The sequence below is a fragment of the Alnus glutinosa genome, chromosome 8 (genome assembly GCF_958979055.1).
Source record: "Alnus glutinosa chromosome 8, dhAlnGlut1.1, whole genome shotgun sequence".
Lineage (NCBI taxonomy): Eukaryota > Viridiplantae > Streptophyta > Magnoliopsida > Fagales > Betulaceae > Alnus > Alnus glutinosa.
Window position 1 is genome coordinate 12,344,055 of NC_084893.1, and position 19,887 is coordinate 12,363,941.

At 36.8% G+C, this 19,887-nt stretch overlaps 1 protein-coding gene across 1 annotated transcript; it reads right to left on the minus strand.

Annotated features, from left to right (window-relative positions):
* Positions 1–4,617: 4,617 nt before the first annotated feature.
* On the minus strand, positions 4,618–9,788 carry LOC133874705 (squamosa promoter-binding-like protein 3). The gene is made up of 2 exons (XM_062312584.1): positions 8,968–9,788; positions 4,618–5,119 (listed from the first exon to the last, which is right to left on the minus strand). Exons 1-2 carry the CDS (start codon positions 9,276–9,278, stop codon positions 4,885–4,887), a joined length of 546 nt encoding a protein of 181 aa, XP_062168568.1. The 5' UTR covers positions 9,279–9,788; the 3' UTR covers positions 4,618–4,884.
* Positions 9,789–19,887: the final 10,099 nt, after the last annotated feature.

Here is a 19,887-nt window from a genome sequence, read left to right on the forward strand (position 1 = left end):
TAAGTCGGAGAAACTTATATGACTCGAATCACGCTAAGGGGATTCGAGCCGAGACTTGAATCACATTGAGGGGATTCAAGTCGGAGAAACTTATATGACTCGAATCACGTTGAGGGGATTCGAGTCGAGACTTGAATCACATTGAGGGGATTCAAGTCGGAGAAACTTATATGACTCGAATCACATTGAGGGGATTCAAGTCGGAGAAACTTATATGAGACTCGAATCACGTTGAGATGATTCGAGTCATAGGTACATACGAAACTCGAGCACTACAGCCTCATCCTGCCTCAAGATTACTCGGCATGATTCGAGCACAAAAAGACCTCGGCATAAGCTGAGCTGCCATAAGCCTCGGGCCACCATAAGCCCCGAGTCACTATAAGCCTCAGACCACTAAAGCCTCGACACCAGTCCGAGCATCCAAAGCCTCAGCCAAGGATCCAAACATCATCAAGCTTCAACAACCACAGTTGCTTGGAAATCAGCCTATCGACTCAAGTATGCAAACTGATCATATTGTTCGATACATATATACATCTGTTCTAACATATTTCAAGGATCTTGCTTCTGTAAAAGTCATGGCAGAAAACCATACGGGGAGACAACCCCACAAAAAAAATAAATAAATAAATAAATAAATAAAAAAAAATCAAACGGGGAGACAACCCCTACCAAAAAAAAAAATATATATATATATATATACAAGGAGAAATTTTGCTCCAGAAATAAACCAAGCCAGACATGAGGAAGTGGACAAGCTATTGCAAGCCGATTTCATCTGAAAGGTTGACTATCCCGAGTGGCTGGCAAATGTTGTGTTGGTAAAGAAGTCTCCGAGACAAAAAAATAAAAAAAAATATTTCCGAGACTGAAATAAGTCTCCGAGACAAAAAAATTTCCTAGTCTGGAAAAAGTCTTTGAGACAAAAAAATTTCCAACTCTGAAAAAAGTCTTTGAGACAAAAAATTTTTGAGATTGAAATAAGTCTCCGAGACAAAAAAATTTCCAAGACTAAAGAAGTCTCCAGGAAGAAAAATTTTCCAAGTTTGAAAAATGTCTTTGAGACAATTTTCCGAGACTAATATAAGTCTCCGAGACAAAAAATTTCCGAGACTAAAATAAGTCTCCGAAACAAGAAATTTCCCGAGACGAAAATAAAATTTCGAGATAGAAAAATATCCCGAGGCCGAGATTGCCCAAGTATCCTGAATAGAAGATTGTCAAATAAAAAAGATTACCGTATTGACGCAGCTAGGAGATCTTCTGATTTGTCAACGGCTAGTGAAAGGCTCCAGCTGCGAACAACTTCGAGCATTCAAAATTTCTGCCACATGCAAAGTGAAATCTTCTACACTTAGTCTCCAAAGAGATTTCAAGTACCTAAGTCACAAGCACAATGGGGGTAAAAACTATGCCGCTTGTTAGGCACTCCAACAACCATGCTTTCCACAAGTGACTAACGATCAACATTGAATTCTCACTGTCAACGGATAAAAATAGCCCCATATGCAAGTACAAAAGAAGATTCCCAATGCCCGACTAGTTGGACAAATCAGCCAAAGGGAATTGGGGGGTATCTGTTGGGGAAATTATCATCCCCTATGCAAATCGGCCTATATCCGAACCTGGGCCCAGTTGATCTTACTAGCCCAACTTGACCCGCTCAGTCACTAAGATTTAACAGAATCCTATAATACCTTGAAGGCTATATTTGGAACACATGGGATAAGATACATGATTAAAATATCTTATCAAGAGTAAGTGTCCCACTCTCCCACTCAACCTCCTATCTCATCCCACTAAGGGTCCCACTCAACCATGACATAAAGGTAGAACAATGCGGTTGATAATATGTGCCTATAAATAGGCTGCTACCCCAAGTACAACACTTTGATTATATATAGAAAATATACTATACTCTCGACTCTCAATACTCTCCAAAATAGCTCACTGACTTAGGCATCGGAGAGGGGACGTCGGGAGACCCCCCCCCCTCTAACGCATTGTTTATTCCTTACAGATTACGAAAGACAGGGCGAATCAAAGATCCACACGTCGCAGGACCAAAAACTTTTCTAACACAAAGAAAAAGAAATTTGTACTTTAATGTTCTATTGCAACAACAATATCTTTACTTTCAGCGGCAAAAAAAGGTTCAAATTTTTGTTTTATTTTTATTTTTATTTTGCAATTGAAATGGCTAGTTCTCTCATCCATCACTCAATTTATAGGTAAGTGAGAATGATTCCTTACAAATTAGTTGACTTCCTTATATCTAAGCAATGTGGGACAAAACTTTTCTCTACACACTTCAAAATTTTGGTTTTTCCCTTTAAAGTTTTAGATTGACTTTAAAGATGTAACTTTCAATTAAATGTACATAAAACTTTTTTTTTTTTTTTTTGAATAAAGATTTCTGATTTCATTCATTAAACATGAAACAACTAGAGCATCTAAGGCTCTAAATATCCAGAGTATGAATCTCTGATAGTACAATTTCACGAACACATGCCGGAATACAATCAACCAATATCTGATCTGTGTCAAGATTGAGAGTCCCTCTTTTGCAAGCGTATGAGCTGCCGAATTTGCCCCCCTCTTGGTGTGGCATACTTTCCAACTCTGAAAAGTATTGAGGATCCCTTGCATGTCCGCCACTATTTGCCCATATATGCTCCATTTGTACTAGCCATGTTTATCACATTCACCACTTGTAAAGAATCTCCCTCCATGATTATCTTCGCAAGACCCCTGTTCCGACTGAACTCAACCGCTCTCAATGCTGCAATGGCTTCGGATACTACTAGGTTTGGAGATGCACTTATAAACTGACTGGCTGCAACAACCAGCTTTCCTGTTGAATCACGCACAATGAAGCCAATACCCATTCGTCCCTTCTTTGAGTCCAAAGCAGCATCCTAGTTAATTTTATAGATCCCTGGAGGTGGTGGTCGCCAATTGACAGGTCCCGTTATTCCTGTAGTCTTCCCCAAGTTCTTGTTTTTGGCTGTGGCCTCTCTAAAATTGGCAATGTATGTAGATGCGGTTTGGATCATTTCAATTAATATTTCACATATTGTGTTTTACTTATTGATGTGGAGTTGGAGCCCACATGTGAGGAAAAACGTTAAAATACTAATTTAACTTATTCAATTATTTTAACCATTTACGATAATTAATGACTTAATATAATGCAATAAATTTCAAAATTTTATTTTTTTCTTTGAGAGAGGAGAAGAACAAAAACAAGAAGAAAGACAACGAAGATAGTGCTGATGAACAGAAAATGAAATCATCTCTAGGGAGACTTATAAATGCAGCGTGAAGATTTAAAGTAGAGTGATATGCTAAAGCATCTTTTTCACCAAACTGTGTCTGAAGATTTGCTATTCTTCCAATTTTTGTGTATTTCTTGTCAATTTTTTTTTTTAAAAAAAAAAAAAAAAAAAATCTATAGGACCACTTGCAAATTTAATAGTAAATTTTAAAAAAATGTGAATAAAGTTAGACAAAAAAACTAAAAAAAAACTGACATTTCTCTTCCGGAAAGGGATACCAAAATTTCTTGGACCTATAAATCATACAATGGAATTGTTATCTACACCATTGATACATGGAAATCATGAGTAATATTATAAGCCGGAACCATATTCACTTTGAGTCCTCCCAACATTGCTATTCTTCTGACTTTTGTTCATCTCCTATCCAATTCTTTTTTAAATCTATTATTGAATATGTAAGACCTATACGCAGATTCAATGATACTTTTTAAAAACATATGAGTAGAGTTAGACTGGAGAAAAAAAATAAAATAAAATAGCATTTCTCATCTCAAAAGGGATACCAAAATGTCTTGGACCTACAAATCACACAATGGAAATATTATCTAGACCATTGATGCATGGCAATCCAGAGTAATACTATAAGGAGGATCCATATCCTCTTTGAATCCCTCCAAAATTAATGTAGTTCTTAAAATCTTCATTAAATCAAAATTTAATAATAATTTATCACACATTTAATAATAATTTTAAAAATCTCATAAAGACGAATTTTTCTTATAATATTGAATGCACGTAGGTCTCACGTGAGCCCTGCATATCGAATGACAAAAGATCTTTTCAGAGCAGTAGAATGGTCATGGTCCCATCATAATTAAGCATGGATGGCAGGCAATGTGGACCTTCCGCGTGTTACAATGTCAACCAATCAGCTCTCATTGATCAACCGCTCAAGCAAGTATCTAAATCTGAAAATCGATTCACCTTTCAAGCCGTTGAACACCAAAAATAACACTCTGTCCAGTCTCAGCCACAAATTTGAGCTTCTGGACTTGGGCAACTAATGCAAGGCAATACACTCAATTCACAACATACTTTCCGTCATTGGATTTCGGCTTTGGTGCTATAAAAAAAACTACAGCGGTCGAAAAAACTTAAAATTAAATCTGAACTACTGAAAAAAGGGTAAGAAATTCTCATCTAAGCCAAATCCTCTATCAACTCATAAAAGGTAAAAGAAATAGAATAGCAGAGACCGTAGATAAGGGACAGAACGGGAATTTCTCATCAAAATGCATCTACATAATTTGCAAAATCATAACAGGCTAGCACATGAAAACCAAGTAGGAGATAATAGATAAGATAATGCCCTAATCAAGGGGCAATTAAGGAAGTACATGCAAATCATAAACAAAAGTTAAATGCTTAGCCACATACTAAGTTTGTAACTAGAAATCCTAACCCAATAAATGGAAATTGCAGCCGTTGGCATTTGTACTTGACCTAAATAAAATTTGCAATAAATAGGTGATACAGAGCAAGGCTTAACTCTCATTACATATTCTATGACAGAAGAGAGAGAGCATGATAGCTTGAGATCTTATCTGATCTGGAAATGCTTGTAAGTGGAGTTCTCATGGATGGTTATCTGAATTCTTCCCCTATCATCAACCTGCCCACAAACAATATCCTTCAACTGATGAGTGCATGTTCCCTTGCGGCTTGAGCCTTCTGCATGAGACTCAGCAGAATTCTTCCTTCGCCGTTCATTATGGCCGGCCAAATGCTTCCGGCAACTCCTCTTGGCTTCATCAAATTCTGATAGCTCATGAAATCTGCACCATGACAGATCCCCAGTCACAGTAAACAATTGAATCACTTACCGTTAAAATATAAACTAAATGATTAAATTAATCATTTCCTATCAACTTAAACTTTTGAGATAAGTGGCGATTCAAGACTCGGAAAAATTCCAGTTCTTGGTTTGGTCTCAGTAACCTTAGGCATTGGAAATATTTGCACTGGAATTAGGATATACTAGCATGTGTCAGTGTCTAATTTAGGTATTTAATAAGTAAGTGAATATAGACTATACTTGATTCCATCTTTATACAAACCTTACGCATCTTCTACAGAAATGCCAAGTACTAATAAAATCCAATACATAATATGACTAATAAAGACAATACGACAGAATCATCCTGACATGGAAACCATATAACATCGCAGGAAAAGGTAGCAGCTGACCAGCTGTTATGGATCATGCAATTCAAACAGTGTTAGAGTCTAAATTACTATAAAGATTAGATCCTGTTGTACGTCCCATGTTGTAGAGTAGAATAATATTATCTCTAAATTGGAATGACTATAATTATGCTATCTTTAGAATAAAAAATTAATGTGAACGAAACAGCATAAGAACTAAGGGAAAAAGATATGGGCTACTTCGAGGAGGCCGTGACCCAAGACACCAAAAGATGTGCTAAGTTTTAATAATACTCAAGCATGATATTTTATTCATTAGGGTTATGCTTATATAGAAGAATGCTAGGTCATAAGACATAACCATTTTTTTTTTTTTTTTTATAAAGTCATAAGACATAACTATTAGGTCTAGCCGTCGTTACATCATGCAGGAAAATTAATTAGGAAAGAAATAAACTAGTGAAAATACATTCTTCATTAGCTAAAACAAGCAGGGAAAGAAATATGAAGAATTATACTCCCTATTCACGCCAGCTTGGGCCTCCTTGGTGGCTACGGTATTGCCACATCAGCCCTAGGAAATCTGACCGTATCATCCCTCCCCCCTAACAACTTCCTTGCCCCCAACAAAGAGTTCCAATTTTGCAAAAATCTCTCCCTGCCCTTCCAACCTTGGCTCCGTCTCTTCTTCCTTCTTCTTCCCATTCTGTTTCAACTTTGATTTTGCAAAAATCACTCCATTCTCTTCAAAACCTTGCCCCATCTCTTCTTCTTTCTCCTTCACATTTTGCTCCAGCATCTCCTTGCCGTTTTCGGCTCCTTCTGGACATAGGGACAAGAATTCTTGTGAGCTCCCCGACCTACTCTTAATGCCATGTAATATTATTGGCTCCTTATCCCACACAAATCTCTAAGGTCTCAAAATCCCAGCGGATGGGCCCCAAAATTCGTAACCATTGAGTGCCTAACACCACTTCATAATCTTCCAATGGCAGAATATAAAAGTCTACTGCAAAAATCCTGACTTGCAACCCTATTGGAATTTGAACACATTTACCTGGACTGCAAATCTTTTCCTCTGAGGCGATGATCAAGTTGTAATTTTAACTTGCAGGCAAGGGATAAACTCATGAAATTATGAGTGCTGCTCGAATCAATGTGTAACAACCCAGGGAAAAGGGCTAGCTAGATCTGCGCTATCCTCCCAAAAGGACTAGTCAATTTGAAGCTTTCGTAGAATCCTTTATAAAGCCAAGTTTCACCTAGTAACTAGGCAATGTGAGACTTAACATTCATAACTACCTCTTATAAACTACTCACTCTATGTGAGCTATTCATCTCTTCCCAATATAAGAGTGTTACACAATGAGTCCTAAAAATTTTGTTCGCCCAATCCTCCCATAAGTCTTCATGGTTTTTGTGGGGTCCTTACCAGTAATGGCATGCAAGGAAATCTCTAGAGTGTCCTCTTCCTCCTCATCTTGTGTCATCACGTCCTTATCTTCATCTTCCCTCATATAAACTTCAATCATGAAAAGCCTTTTGCAACGATGCCCGAGACTGTACTTCTCATTGCACTTGAAACAAAGGCCATTCTCTTGCCTCTCCTTGAGTTCTTCTTGTGTTAACCTCTTGATGGGAAGTGGTGGTTGGCCCGAGGTGCTCCAAGGGGTTAAGGGTGGTCTCCGCGTGTCTGAAGGAGCGTTTTTTCCAAGAGCCATGTTACCGGCCTCATAGACCCTTGCTAGGCCGATGGTTGAAGTGAGAGTAAGGGATCATCTAGTAGTGACGTCCACCTTGATCTCCTCCTTTTGGTTGCTCACAAAACAAACTAACCTGCTAGCTTTGTGATAAAGTCCCTATCTTTGAAAGAAGTGACTCGAATTTGGCTTGATAATCCCTTATACTTTCTTCTTGCTGCAATTTGGTTAACTCTCCAAAGGGATCATAAAATTGGGTAGGCCCAAAACAAGCAAATACCCCTTCTTTGAATTCTGGCCAGGCGATCTCCCTCCCTTCCAGTAGCAGATTTTGGAACCAAAGTTGGATTTCTCCTTCTAGATGGAAAGAAGCCAAGATAGCTTTGTCCTCTTCGTTGGTTCCTTGGAACCTAAAAAACTGCTCAGCCCAGCAAACCCAGCTGGTCGGGCTTTCTTCCCCATTGAACAGGGGAAAATTCAACTTGACATGGCACTGGCCCAAGGTGTGAGACTTTTCTCCCACCTAGAAATTCTCTCCGTCTCCCGTACGTGCTCTTCCCTACGAATTCTCCCCTTCTTCACATCGGTTTCTGCCTTGTGTGGACAGCATCTCGAAAACCTCAGTAATCCGAGCCATGAGTTGCTGATGTCCCTCGGTTAGGGAGTGCACCGACTGCTCCAAGCTGCCCATCCATCCTTCCTAGAGTTGTTGATGAGTTCTTTGCGTGAGGGAGTGTGTCCCCGGCCTTGCTTCCACTGAAAATCCTGTTAGGCTCTACTCTTGTTGCGGGAATGGCCTTTGGTGATGAACTCGAATTTTCTCAATTTTTTCTGGTTTCCTTTGAGGGAAACCGGGCCTCAAAGTTTATCAATTTCTTGTTAAAGAGAAGAACTCTGGCTCTTATACCACTTTATGCAATCAAATAGTAAAAGAACAAAAGAAAAGGGATATGGACTATTTCGAGGAAGTTGTGACCTTCAAGATACCAAAAGATGTTCTAGGTTTTGATAATATTCAAGCATGATATTCTATTCATTAGGGTTATACTTATATAGAAGACGGCTAGGTCATAAGACATAACCATTAGGTCTAGCCGTCGTTACATCATGCAGGAAAATTAACTAGAAAATAAATAAACTAGTGAAAATGCATTCCTTATTAATTAAAACACTCACGAAAAGAAATATGGAGAATTATTCTCCTTATTCACGCCGGCTTGGGGCTCCTTGGTGGCTACGGTATTACCACATCAGCGCTAGGAAATCTGACCGTATCAAAAATAGACAAATATACCAGCACCAAAAAGCTGTCTGATGGATTTTTTCCAAGAATTTATCGACCAATTATTTCATACCATTTAGAACGATCAAAATGGGAAATTTGAAAGGAACCGTACCAGCCACAACAAAACCTCAAGTTCCACCTTCTTGGGATTGGAACTCTAAAAGTTCAGACCCAATGGCCTCATCCAAGCAAATATTTTTTTATCTTTTCTTCTTCTTTCTACATTTAACGCCAAAAGAGCAGACAAAGAAAGAAACAAAAAGATTGGAATTAGATAACATTGAAGACCTCAGTTCATTTTTTTTTTTTTTTCCTTTCGTAAGCAAAAATAGGTGACCCATAAAGGAACTCAGCGAAAACAAGGACAAAAATAAAAAAAAATAAAAAAATAAAAAAATAAAAAACAGAAAAAACAAAAATAAAAAATAAAAAATGAAATCCACAACATGATCAAAATTGGAAAGGAACAAAACAAGATAAAAACCTCCCCAACCTGCTGCATTGCTGACAAAACCGCTGCCTCATCCCACCCACAAGCACGGCCTGAGCCTTGGCATGATACTCACACACCTTATGCCTCCTGTGGTACTGCCTAGCGTCACTCAGATCCGCCGTACACTTCTCAGCCTGACAACACCTCTTTCCACTACCCACCACCCCTTTCTTCTTCTTCTCTTCCTCCACAGTGCTCTCCTCCTTCAATTCCTCATCGGGCTCCTCCTCCGCCTCCTTCTTCACAACCTTCTGCTGCTGCTGAGCCTTTTCCATCTTCTGGTAATTCCCATCAACCTTACCCAGATTCATTGTACCAAAAGAAAAGAAGAATTGTCAAAAGTAAGGAGAGAAGAAGATATTAATCAGTTTCTGGCTTTGTGGGGTGGGACTGATTCACTGAATTATAGTTGGCAAAAAAGGTGACAAAAGCAAAGAGTTAGTGTGTGAGTGAGGGAATTAGGACCACATGGTGATCCTTCTGGGTCTGTTTCTTTTTGTTGTACATGGGGAAGGTGGTGACGAGAGAATGTCCAAAACAAACGCACACAAACTCAAATGCACGCGTACACTCTCTCTCTTTCTGTCTAGGCTTTGTGTGTCAGTTTCTTCTCGTGAGCGATGCCCCTACACCGGTGGAGGGAGGTGGCTGATTGTTGAGTTGGCATGAGAGGATTGGTGGGTTCGTGGTTTGGTTTGACTTTTGGGTTGAGCTGGCCAATGGGAGATCGAAAAGTGTGCAGGTTCATTGGGGTTGATGGTGGTGAGGAAATGGTTTGGGGAGGGTAGTTGTCTGTCATCTCTCAAGTTCCTGTTAATGGGTGAGGTACGATTCCCATTTACAGAATTACAGTTGTGGGCACGACGGTTTTATTGACCCCGTTGACGGCCCACTGAGGATCCGACCCAGATTCATGAGTGGTCCAAATATAACACATGAGTCGTGCTCTTCAAGTCAATGTCGAACTTTATTTGCTTCACCAATCCCATTTAGTTGAGGGTGTATATCCATTTAATGATTTTGGAATTTGATGTTTGAAAGGCGAGGGCAGGTTGTATATACTCCAATTCAATCTTAAAATAATTTCATGAATTTTGGTGTGGTCATATATGTCAATCGAGTTGTATTCTTCTTTATAATAGGAGAAGATTTTGACAACTCATCAATTTTCTTATTTATGAGCTTAATTCACTTGATCAGCCAAGGCTCTCACATCATTTTTATAACAAGGTTCATTTCTCTTAGGTATATTTTATTTATTTTAAGGTTTTTTCGGATCTAGCCTATTGTCTTAAATTTTTTATTTTTTTTTATTTTTAAAAATCATAAATCATAGATGAGTCAAATCCGCCCTGATATCATTTGTAAGACTTAGCCTTATCAAATATTAAATTAAGGCGTAGTAGGAAGGGTGCAAAGCACTGAAAGCAGATGGGGTAGATGATTTGAGAAGGGTCATAAGGTATTATCTTCATTGGTGAAGATCTAATCGCTATCCCGGTAATTCTAATGACAAGAACATACAGCTTAACATGGGTGGTCACCCATTAAAGGGCTTGTACTGAGTTTATTAACTAAAGGGGCAACTCATTTTCAACCGTAACTACCAATTTTGAAAAATAATAATGACTCCTAAAAAGTGTAATCAACCGAAAAATATGCAACCAAAATATAAAAGTAGAAAAGCAATAGATACAAATATTATGGTTACAAAGTGGAAACTCTTCATAACAAAGAGAAAAACTACTCTGGGACAGCTAAACTCAGGAAATTCACTATTAAGAAGAAATAGCTAGTTACAAGATAGTAATACTCACAAGAAAAACCGACTTTCTGAGCTGTAAAGTCTCCAGAATATTTCCTTCACCATGACCTTTTCTTCTTAGGGATATTCTGTGCAGATTCATGCCTTCATTAGTCATTTCCATATTGGAATTAATATTCTGTAATATTCTTTTATAAGTCCTTTGGAAATACGGTGTCCCTGTTATGAAAGTCCATGTTGTGGATGACCCTATTATGGAAGTCCTGAATATGGGAACAAATAATATATGCAGAATATTTTTCAAATCGCAAATCTTTCCTTTTTATTCTTTCTTACTTGGCTATTTCATTTTCTTAAATATAACAATTATGTTTTGACACCAAATTTGCCAAAACCCAATAAACTTCCCCTTTAGCAATTTGGTGACAAAAACCAATTACAACAAAAAGCTCAAGTTAAGAACAATTAACACCCAAAGCCCAACATAAACCAATATGTTTTTGAGTCTAACATGTTCTCTAAAACAAAGAACAAACCATCAAGCAAATAGAGATTTGAGGTATTAACACTTAGATTACCCTGAAGATAAATCATTGAATATATATGGTAATAACACTCAAATTACCATGAAGATGAATCATTGAATATATATCCAATAAACATATTAGCACAACTATGTTAATCAATCACAGCATCAAAGAACAATTTGCCAATATTGAAGTAATTACTCCCCCTACTCCCCCTATCAAAGTAGTAATTACTTCCCCAATCAAAGTAATTCACATCTTCTCATCCTTTTTGTCACGAAATGACAAAGAATACCAAAAGAACAATCAAACACATTGTCCAGTTATGAAAATAAAATTTAGTCCGTTTGGGAATTGAATTTTCTGAAATCAGAATTTAATTCTAATTTACTGTACAAATTTCAAGGTTTGACTTTGTGAGATAAAATTTAAAAAAAATTTAAAAAGTTGAATAAAATATGATTTGTTTTTGAAAAAAGTAGAGAAGAATAGAGCAGAATCCTGATTCAACCCTCTTGACAAACACTTATGCATGAAATGCAACACTATGAACAGTAGGACATATGATATGCAAAATTTAATATTTAAAAAAAAATTACTCAATGTAAGATCCAATAACTAAGAAAACGGACACAGCAAAAACAAGTCAAAGATTATAATGGGAGGTTTAAATTATATATATATATATATATAAAGCCAGAAAAACAGAATGAACCCCAAATCACGCATCACACAGAAACTGAATTTTTTTTGGAGAAAAATGCAGAAAACTAATTTTTCCTAACGTTAGCTTCAAATCACACATGTATTTAAAACGGATAAAATAGTCAAATAGCAAATCACGAATATGCAAACATATAATTGAGAGTCAAGTAATTTATAAGCTAAAAATTTCACTGCAAATAAGAAATTTAAACAATTTACTCAACTCATGCCATGCGTGTCGTGTGTGAAAGCTTTCTCAATAAGGCAACATGTTCACTAATAAGATTTAAAACAACTAAATTTTCTAAGTAAGAGAAAATTATTGTTTGATTATTCAAAAGTCAAACCTTATCTTACTAGGGCCTAGTTACCCTCATCTGATACACTCATTCTAAGTCACAACTCTTTTTCTTTTACTTAATCCGTTAGTGATCGTCTCTTTCTGTAATAATTTAATCACTCACTCTTTCTATAGGGACAAGTGCAAGAACAGTTTAACATCATATTCAGCAGTGGATCTTTTCATTTATCTATATTTTCTGAGATTTTATTTGCTTTTTAATACTTGGTGCTGCAACCTACAAAGAATGCTAGAATTTATAGGCTCTTGGTTCAACTAGCGAGATAGTCAATTTGACCATCTTAGCAAAAAAAAAATATATATTTCTTGATCAGAATTTTCAATGTTAAAAACCAAAGATAAAAGAAAAAATTAGCTTAGGAAAGCTTTGGATAGTGCACAAATTCATCGCATGAGAGGAATAAACTATCTAGCTTTTAGATGCAACAGAGAAACTCAGCAGACAATGCACAAAGACTGAGATGTCAAATAAAGACAAATGAGATATATGAAAAGCTAAACAAAAAGAAAAAACTTGTCTGCATCTCCCCCCCTTTTTTTTAATTATGTTGAAAAATAAACATACTCAAAAGAAAACGACAAGAACATGCTTTTCAGAGAAGAATAAGATACCAAAGCCTAAATCTAGCATGTGCAAAAAAAAAAAAAAAAAAAAAAAAAAAAAAAAAACTGTCCTCATAGAGAGGTTTGATATTACTAGAAAAGTAGCAGCCTGACGTTCTTTTTCTATCATCCTCATGCAATACCTGCTAAAATTCCCTTTAAAGAAATAAGAGAAATATGAGGATAAAAAGAGTTCCAAACAGAGATGCAAAGTACGAGTAGAAATATATGACAATAAAATCAAGATGCAGTGTATAGAACCCGACATGTTGTGCAAATATCTACCTAAATAAATAGATAAATATTTGTACGTTTTACTCGCAAGTGCACAAGATCAAAATGATAGTATAGTAAGCAAATACAAGATTATTTCCACGAGGATTGGTAACTTATGCTTAAAAAGATTTTCTAAATAATTGAGACGAGTGAAAATAAATAAAAATGATAAGGTAGGGCTTCGATATCCACTGCTAATCATACTCAATTAAAATTCACAATGCCAATGCTACAATCATAACTTGATACTTAATGTTTACTAGCCACAAGGGCATGATATCTACTCCTAAAGCCATTGATTTCCCTAAGCCACGAGTTAGATATGGTATCTACTCTAACTTTTTTCTTCCTTGAAGGATTTAGCATGTTTTTTACTAAGTTGTTCTTCAAGAAAGCGTAAATCTATGAAAATTGGTAAACACACTCAGGTTGGAACATGGTATCTATTCTAGTTGTCTTCATGTTGATTAATCCAAGAACCTGTGATGGGATTCTTTCGTTACTCTATTATGCCCAAGACTCGATCATCCAAATTAACATAAATAAAAAATCCAAAACACAAGCCTATTTTAGCCAAACACAAACATGTGAGGAATTCAAGAAACTAGAATTAATCAAATTAATTTCCAATATATGAATTGTAGCAAAGGCACCAATTGGAAACCTTAAAGAGACATGATAAGGGCTTCAATTGAGCCCTAACAAAAGTAACTAACTACAACTAATTTGGATAGAACTCACCCTCATAAGAAAATAATAAAGGAAAAGAATCAACTAGAGAAAACCTCATTCTTGATTAGCCGTTGATTCTTCGCCAAAGCTTGTGTGTCTTCTTTTCAAAGGTTAGAGGCCTATTTATAGGAATTAGAGAAGCTCTAGAAGCCCTAGGATTCCTAGAAAAATTGTAAATAGGTCTCCTTGTCCAAATAAAATAAGTACAAATCTTTTCCTTTTCTGAAATTCCAATCCAAGTAGGAAAAGGATTCCAAATTCGTATAGATTTGCGATCCTTTATTGCGAGGCACTTTTGGCATAGTAAACGTCCGAATTAGTAAAAACTTATTTCTGACATATTTGTTCCATTTTTTATTCTATTTTAAACAATGGAAATTTCATTGAAATCTAAAACTTGAGATGAAAGTTATGATTAAATTAGAGAGACGTGCTCGTTCTGGATTCTTTCCAAAAATAACAAATTTTGACGACTTCTCTTTTCCTAAATTCAAAATTGATTTGGAGTTGAATCTTTCCAAAAGTAAGTTTGACGACTTCATTATAATCTTGGAATTTGATGGATTTTCTTCCAAAACCTCTAAAATACAAGAAAACACACAAACAATCAAAACATCAAACTATAACAAAACTAAGAGCTTAACATATGTAAATTAAGGGGCTTGAATGTGTAACATTCAGCACTTATCACATGCTCTAGGATGAGGAACCATGATCCTAAACATGCCATCTACTCACCTACCTCTAGGTGAGTCCACTCCCCCTCAAGAGGTGAATGGCTCATCCTTCTTTACCCATACCTTTTTAACCCTAGGTACAGGGTTGTGAGAACCATGTCCAATTTGTTCAATCTGCTCAGGACATTCTTTATTATGCTTAATAATCCTTCATAGAGGAGATTATTCCTAGGCTTATGAGGCTTCAACTTGAAACGATCGGATTTGTTATGGCCAGTCTTACCATAGTGACAACAAGTGGGAACAAACCTTTAGGGGTATTGCCGCTGCTGCCGAGGAGCATGATGAATCTTGGAAGGTCTAGTGCCAGATTTTCCTTTCTTTGGCTCTTGCTTCTTGATCCGAGGTTTCTGAGAGCAGATCTGAGGATAGTGTAGTCGATTATGCCCAATGACGCCACAATGGTGGCAAGTAGGGACAAACCTTTGAGAAGGTTGTCTCCTATATGGAGGGACATATTTAGACATTGAAGGCTCTACAACATATTTCTCATTATTCCAAGGTCTATAGGATTCCAATTGACAACAATTTCATTTAATGTGACCAACAATCCCACAATGATGACAAGTAGAAACAAACATAACTTGAGTTTGTTCCCTAAATTATCTTTGGATTTAGGCTTCACACAATTATTCATGCAAGAATTTTTGCCCTTATCCAAACAGGCTATATTGACCTTGACTTCTTCAATTTTCATAGGCTTAACAAATAAAGACTTTATTTCAGAATTAGAAGCACAAGTAGAAGAGGCACCCAAGTAATCAACAATCATACTAGGCTTGTTAGAAATATCTTTTTGAACACAAAGCATTTTTTCAAATTATCACTAGAGAGTCTATTTGAAAGTTCCTTAAAGTCTTTTAATTAATTCTCAAGTGATTTAATATTTTCAATAAGCACGGTATTTTCAAATTTTAAAGATTCAACTAAGGTATGTGATTCAGACAATTTAGTAACCAAAGTCTCTTTTTCATGCTTAACATCTTTAAGCTTTTTAAGGGAAATTTTATAAGAATTCAACAATTTCATGGAGTCCTTACAAAGCTCATCATATGCCATCCGAAGGTCATACTCATCATTAGACTCATCCTCAAATGATTGAAAAGTATTCATCACACAAGGAGTCATCGATCTCACTCAAGAAATTAATCCAAAAATGAGTGAACCTGCTCCAATGCCCATTGAAAAATAATAATGACTCCTAAAAAGTGTAATCAACCGTCAAACATGCAGCCAAAATATAAAAGCAAAAAAGCAATAGATACAAATATTTTGGTTACGAAGTGGAAACTCTTTGTTACAAAGAGTTTCCACTTCGTAACCAAAACATCTATGTCTATTGCTTTTCTGCTTTTATATTTTGGTTGCATGTTTTACGGTTGATTGCACCTTTTAGGAGTCATTATTATTTTTCAATTGGTATCAAAGCGGTTCACTCGTTTTTTGGAATAAATTCCTAAGTGTTATCCTAGACTCCGTCTTTATCATGTCTCTTTTTGACTCTAGAAATTATAAAATAGAAGAAAAATATGATTTCCAAAGAATTTATTCCTTGATTGAGAATTATGCTGAAATTAGAGATTCTAACAATCAACATCTGAACAGACTTAAAGATTTTGAAACTGGAAGAGTGAAATTATTTGAAAAATTAAGTCTTTAGAAGATGCCTTGAAAGAATCTCAAATTCCTCTAGAAAGTTCTTCTAATTTTGATATGAGTATTGATATTGTTAATTCTCCTTCACATGCTGCTTCTGATTCTATAATCATGTTTATTAAGCTTAGCATGTCCAATAATCAAACTCATAAAAATGTAGGGACAAAGGGAAAAATTTTGATGTTCATAATCATAAAAAATTTGAATCTAAAAATTCTAAATCTAGATTCATCCCTACTTGTCATCACTATGGTATTATTGGTCATATTTGACCAAACTATTTTCAGATATGTTCTCAAAAACCTTGGGTTAAAAAGCATGTGGCTAGAAAAGACGAACCAGGATTTGAGAATCAAGTAAGAGCCTTTTAAGTGAACAAGTTCAAATCATTAGTGAAAAATTAGGGACTCTTACTTCTGATAAAAAGATTTCTGCCATGATGAGTAATAAGGAAAATCCTAAAGAAAAGCATGTTTGGGTTAAAAAGGAAGATAATCTATGTTTAGTTGCTCATACTACCTTAAGTGTACTTGATACTTGTCTGTGGTATTTGGATAGTGGCTGCTCTAAACATATGACAGATGATAAGACTCTTCTTAAGAAAATCATGATGGGCAGAGTTGGAAAGATCACTTATGGTGATGGTAGTCAATCCAAGGTCATCAGAAAAGGTCTCATGGAAATTTCAAGATTTCCAGGTTCTCAAGAAGCTCTATATGTGGAAGGACTCAAGGCCAACTTACTTAGCATTTGTCAGTTCTGTGACAATGTCCTAGTGGTGCAATTTTTGAAGAAAGAATGCAATATCTTCGATTGATTGCAATGGCAAGTGGCTAATGGGTGGAGAAAGAACTGCAGATAACTGCTATGTATTGTCTGGTCTTACCTCAGAGCCACAAATCAAATGCAACAAGGCGACAGTGGGTAATTGTGAGCTTTGGCATCAGCGGTTAGGGCACTTGAATTACATGATCTGATCAAGATTGCTAGCAAAGAAGTGATCAAAGACTTGCCCAAGATTACCAAGGTTGAGAAGGGAGTCTGTGGAACATGTCAGCTGGGAAAACAAATTCGAGCAGCTCACAAGAAGACCTCAAGCATTCTTACTTTCAGAAATCTTGAACTTCTTCACATGGATCTCATGGGGCCTACAAGAACTGCTAGCTTGGGGGTGATAAGCAGCGAATGTTGCACATTCAAGCCCCTTAATTTGTATATGTTAATTCCTTAGCATTGTTATTTGTTTGATTTTGTGTTGTTTTATTATTTTCAGGTTTTAAATAAAGATGCAATTAATTCCATTGATTTTGGGCTTAAAGCACACTTTGAGAAGACTTAGAAGATATGGTTAAGCTTAGCCAATCATAATAGAGGACCTATATGATGTGGTTAAGTTTAATCAAATCAAGGAAAAGATTTCAGAATTTCTCTAAGTTGAGTTAAAATCAAATTGGATTCAATTGCATCTTTATTTAAAACTTGAAAACAATAAAACAACACAAAATCAAACAAATAACAATGCTAAGGAATTAACATATGCAAGTTAAGGGTTTTGAATGTGAAACATTCGGCGCTTATCAGGGGGCAGGAAATACATCTTAGTCATTATGGATGACTATTCCCAATATACTTGGGTGCTTCTTCTTTAGGAAAAATTAGATGCATTTGATCAAGCTCAATAGTTGTTCAAGAAAATTCAGATTGAGCAAAACTGCTCCATCATGAGAATCCGCAGTGATCATGGGAGAGAGTTTGAAAATCAAGCTTTGAGGAATTCTGCAATTTCCATGGCATTCAGCAAGAATTTTCCTCATCTATCCCTGCCAGCCATCCGGACAACGTGTCATACCGTCCGGACGCTCATCTGTTAAAGCATCATCCGTCCGGATGACGAGAACTTTCCGTCCAGACGCCCATCAGTGTCTAGAAGCTTCGAACAGTTCAAGGTTGCATCCATCCGGACGTAATGGCAAATCGTCCGGATGCTCTTTAGAGTTCGAGAATATCCCAGTTTTCCAGCGCATCTGTCCGGAAGACGTGGTTATATCGTCCGGACGCCATTCAGTGTTTGACAAGTATTAGGGTTTCTTCCTCAAGACACAGTTATGGGAAGACAGCTGCTACCATTTGGACGATGCCTTCTATAAGGTAAGATGTGCATACCAAGTTCAACCGTCCGGACGTCAGCCTTCATGGTCCAGACGATCAAGCTTCATTTATGGAAATTGCGTGCACCAGTTCAATCGTCCGGACGTCAGCCTTCGAGGTCCGGACGCACGCTCCAAGCCTTATTATGGTAATTACGTGCAGCCGAAGTGCAACCGTCCGGATGCTAGGGCAACACCGTCCGGACTCGGCCTTTATATGGAAGCTTTCAATGCTACTTTGGAAAGGCGGTTGCAGTTCACCGTCCGAACTCTCGGTCAAGCCGTCCGGACACCCTCAGGTATTTTGGTCATAAAATTTTGCTCAAATATCGGATTGGGATGAAATTAGCGTCGTTTGAAAGCTAAGAAAAAGTGCTGTAAATTGAGCATCTGGACGGCCATTACTAGCGTCCAGACGGAAACATCTTATGTCCGGATGGCCCTACAGAAAATTCCAGAATTACTTTTTAGACAAGAAAAACTTGGCCCGTCCGTACAGCCAAGGCTCCCGTCCGGACGTGCGTGCCACAGACTCTGTTTTTGACTCAAATTAGGCCTTCCAAAGCCTATAAATAAGGGGTTCTAGGCATGCATTCAACACAGAATTCGATGGTGAATTCTCTACAGCTTAGAGAGGGTGTTTAGGGAGATATTGAAGATCTGCTAGCTCTCTAGCTTTGCCAGTGTGTGATTTGATGAGCTGTGAAGTCTATCTTAGGGGTTGGCCCTAAGGTAAAAGATTCCATTGAAGACCCCTTCAGGTAGGAGACTTGGTTGGGAGGCGTTTGTGTTGGGTTACACGTTAGAGAGCAAGATACGACCACTGCATCAGGGGTATGTGAGTGTTACTATCTTGTATCTAGTCTTGTCTTCTGAATAGTGGATATCCTGGGTTTGGCTGCCCCGGAGTGGTTTTTCTCTTAATTGAGTTTCTACTTCGTCAACAAAATATTTGTCTCCTTTAATTTCTGCATTTAATATTTTGTTGCACACTGTTTACACGCACTTGTATGAATTAGAAGTCCAAATATTTTTTCAGGTTACACGTTAGAGTTAAAGGTATAACTGCTGCATAGGATTATGTGAGTACGAGTGTCTTGTAACTAGCTTTGTTTTTGGATAGTGGATTTCCTGGGTTTGGCTGCCCCAGAGTGGTTTTTTCTCTTCATAGAGATTCCACTTCATAACAAATATCTTGTCTTATTTAAATTCCGCATTTAAGATATTTGTTTGCACACAAACACACACATGGTTTGTTTTAGAAGTCAATAAATATTTTCAATTAGTATCAGAGCTTGGTACACTCTGGTTAAGATTCATTTCTTAAGTGTGATCTTTTATTGACTTCTTCTTTTTAATGGAAAAATCTTGTGATATGAGTGATAATAATACTACATCTTCTTCACATGCT

Excerpts from the sequence above, each read along its gene's own strand:
- LOC133874705 (XM_062312584.1), bottom strand. The coding sequence starts at position 9,278 with ATGAATCTGGGTAAGGTTGATGGGAATTACCAGAAGATGGAAAAGGCT. Across the intron at positions 5,120-8,967 it reads TTTTGTCAGCAATGCAGCAG|ATTTCATGAGCTATCAGAAT; the intron begins GTTGGGGAGGTT and ends GTCATGGTGCAG.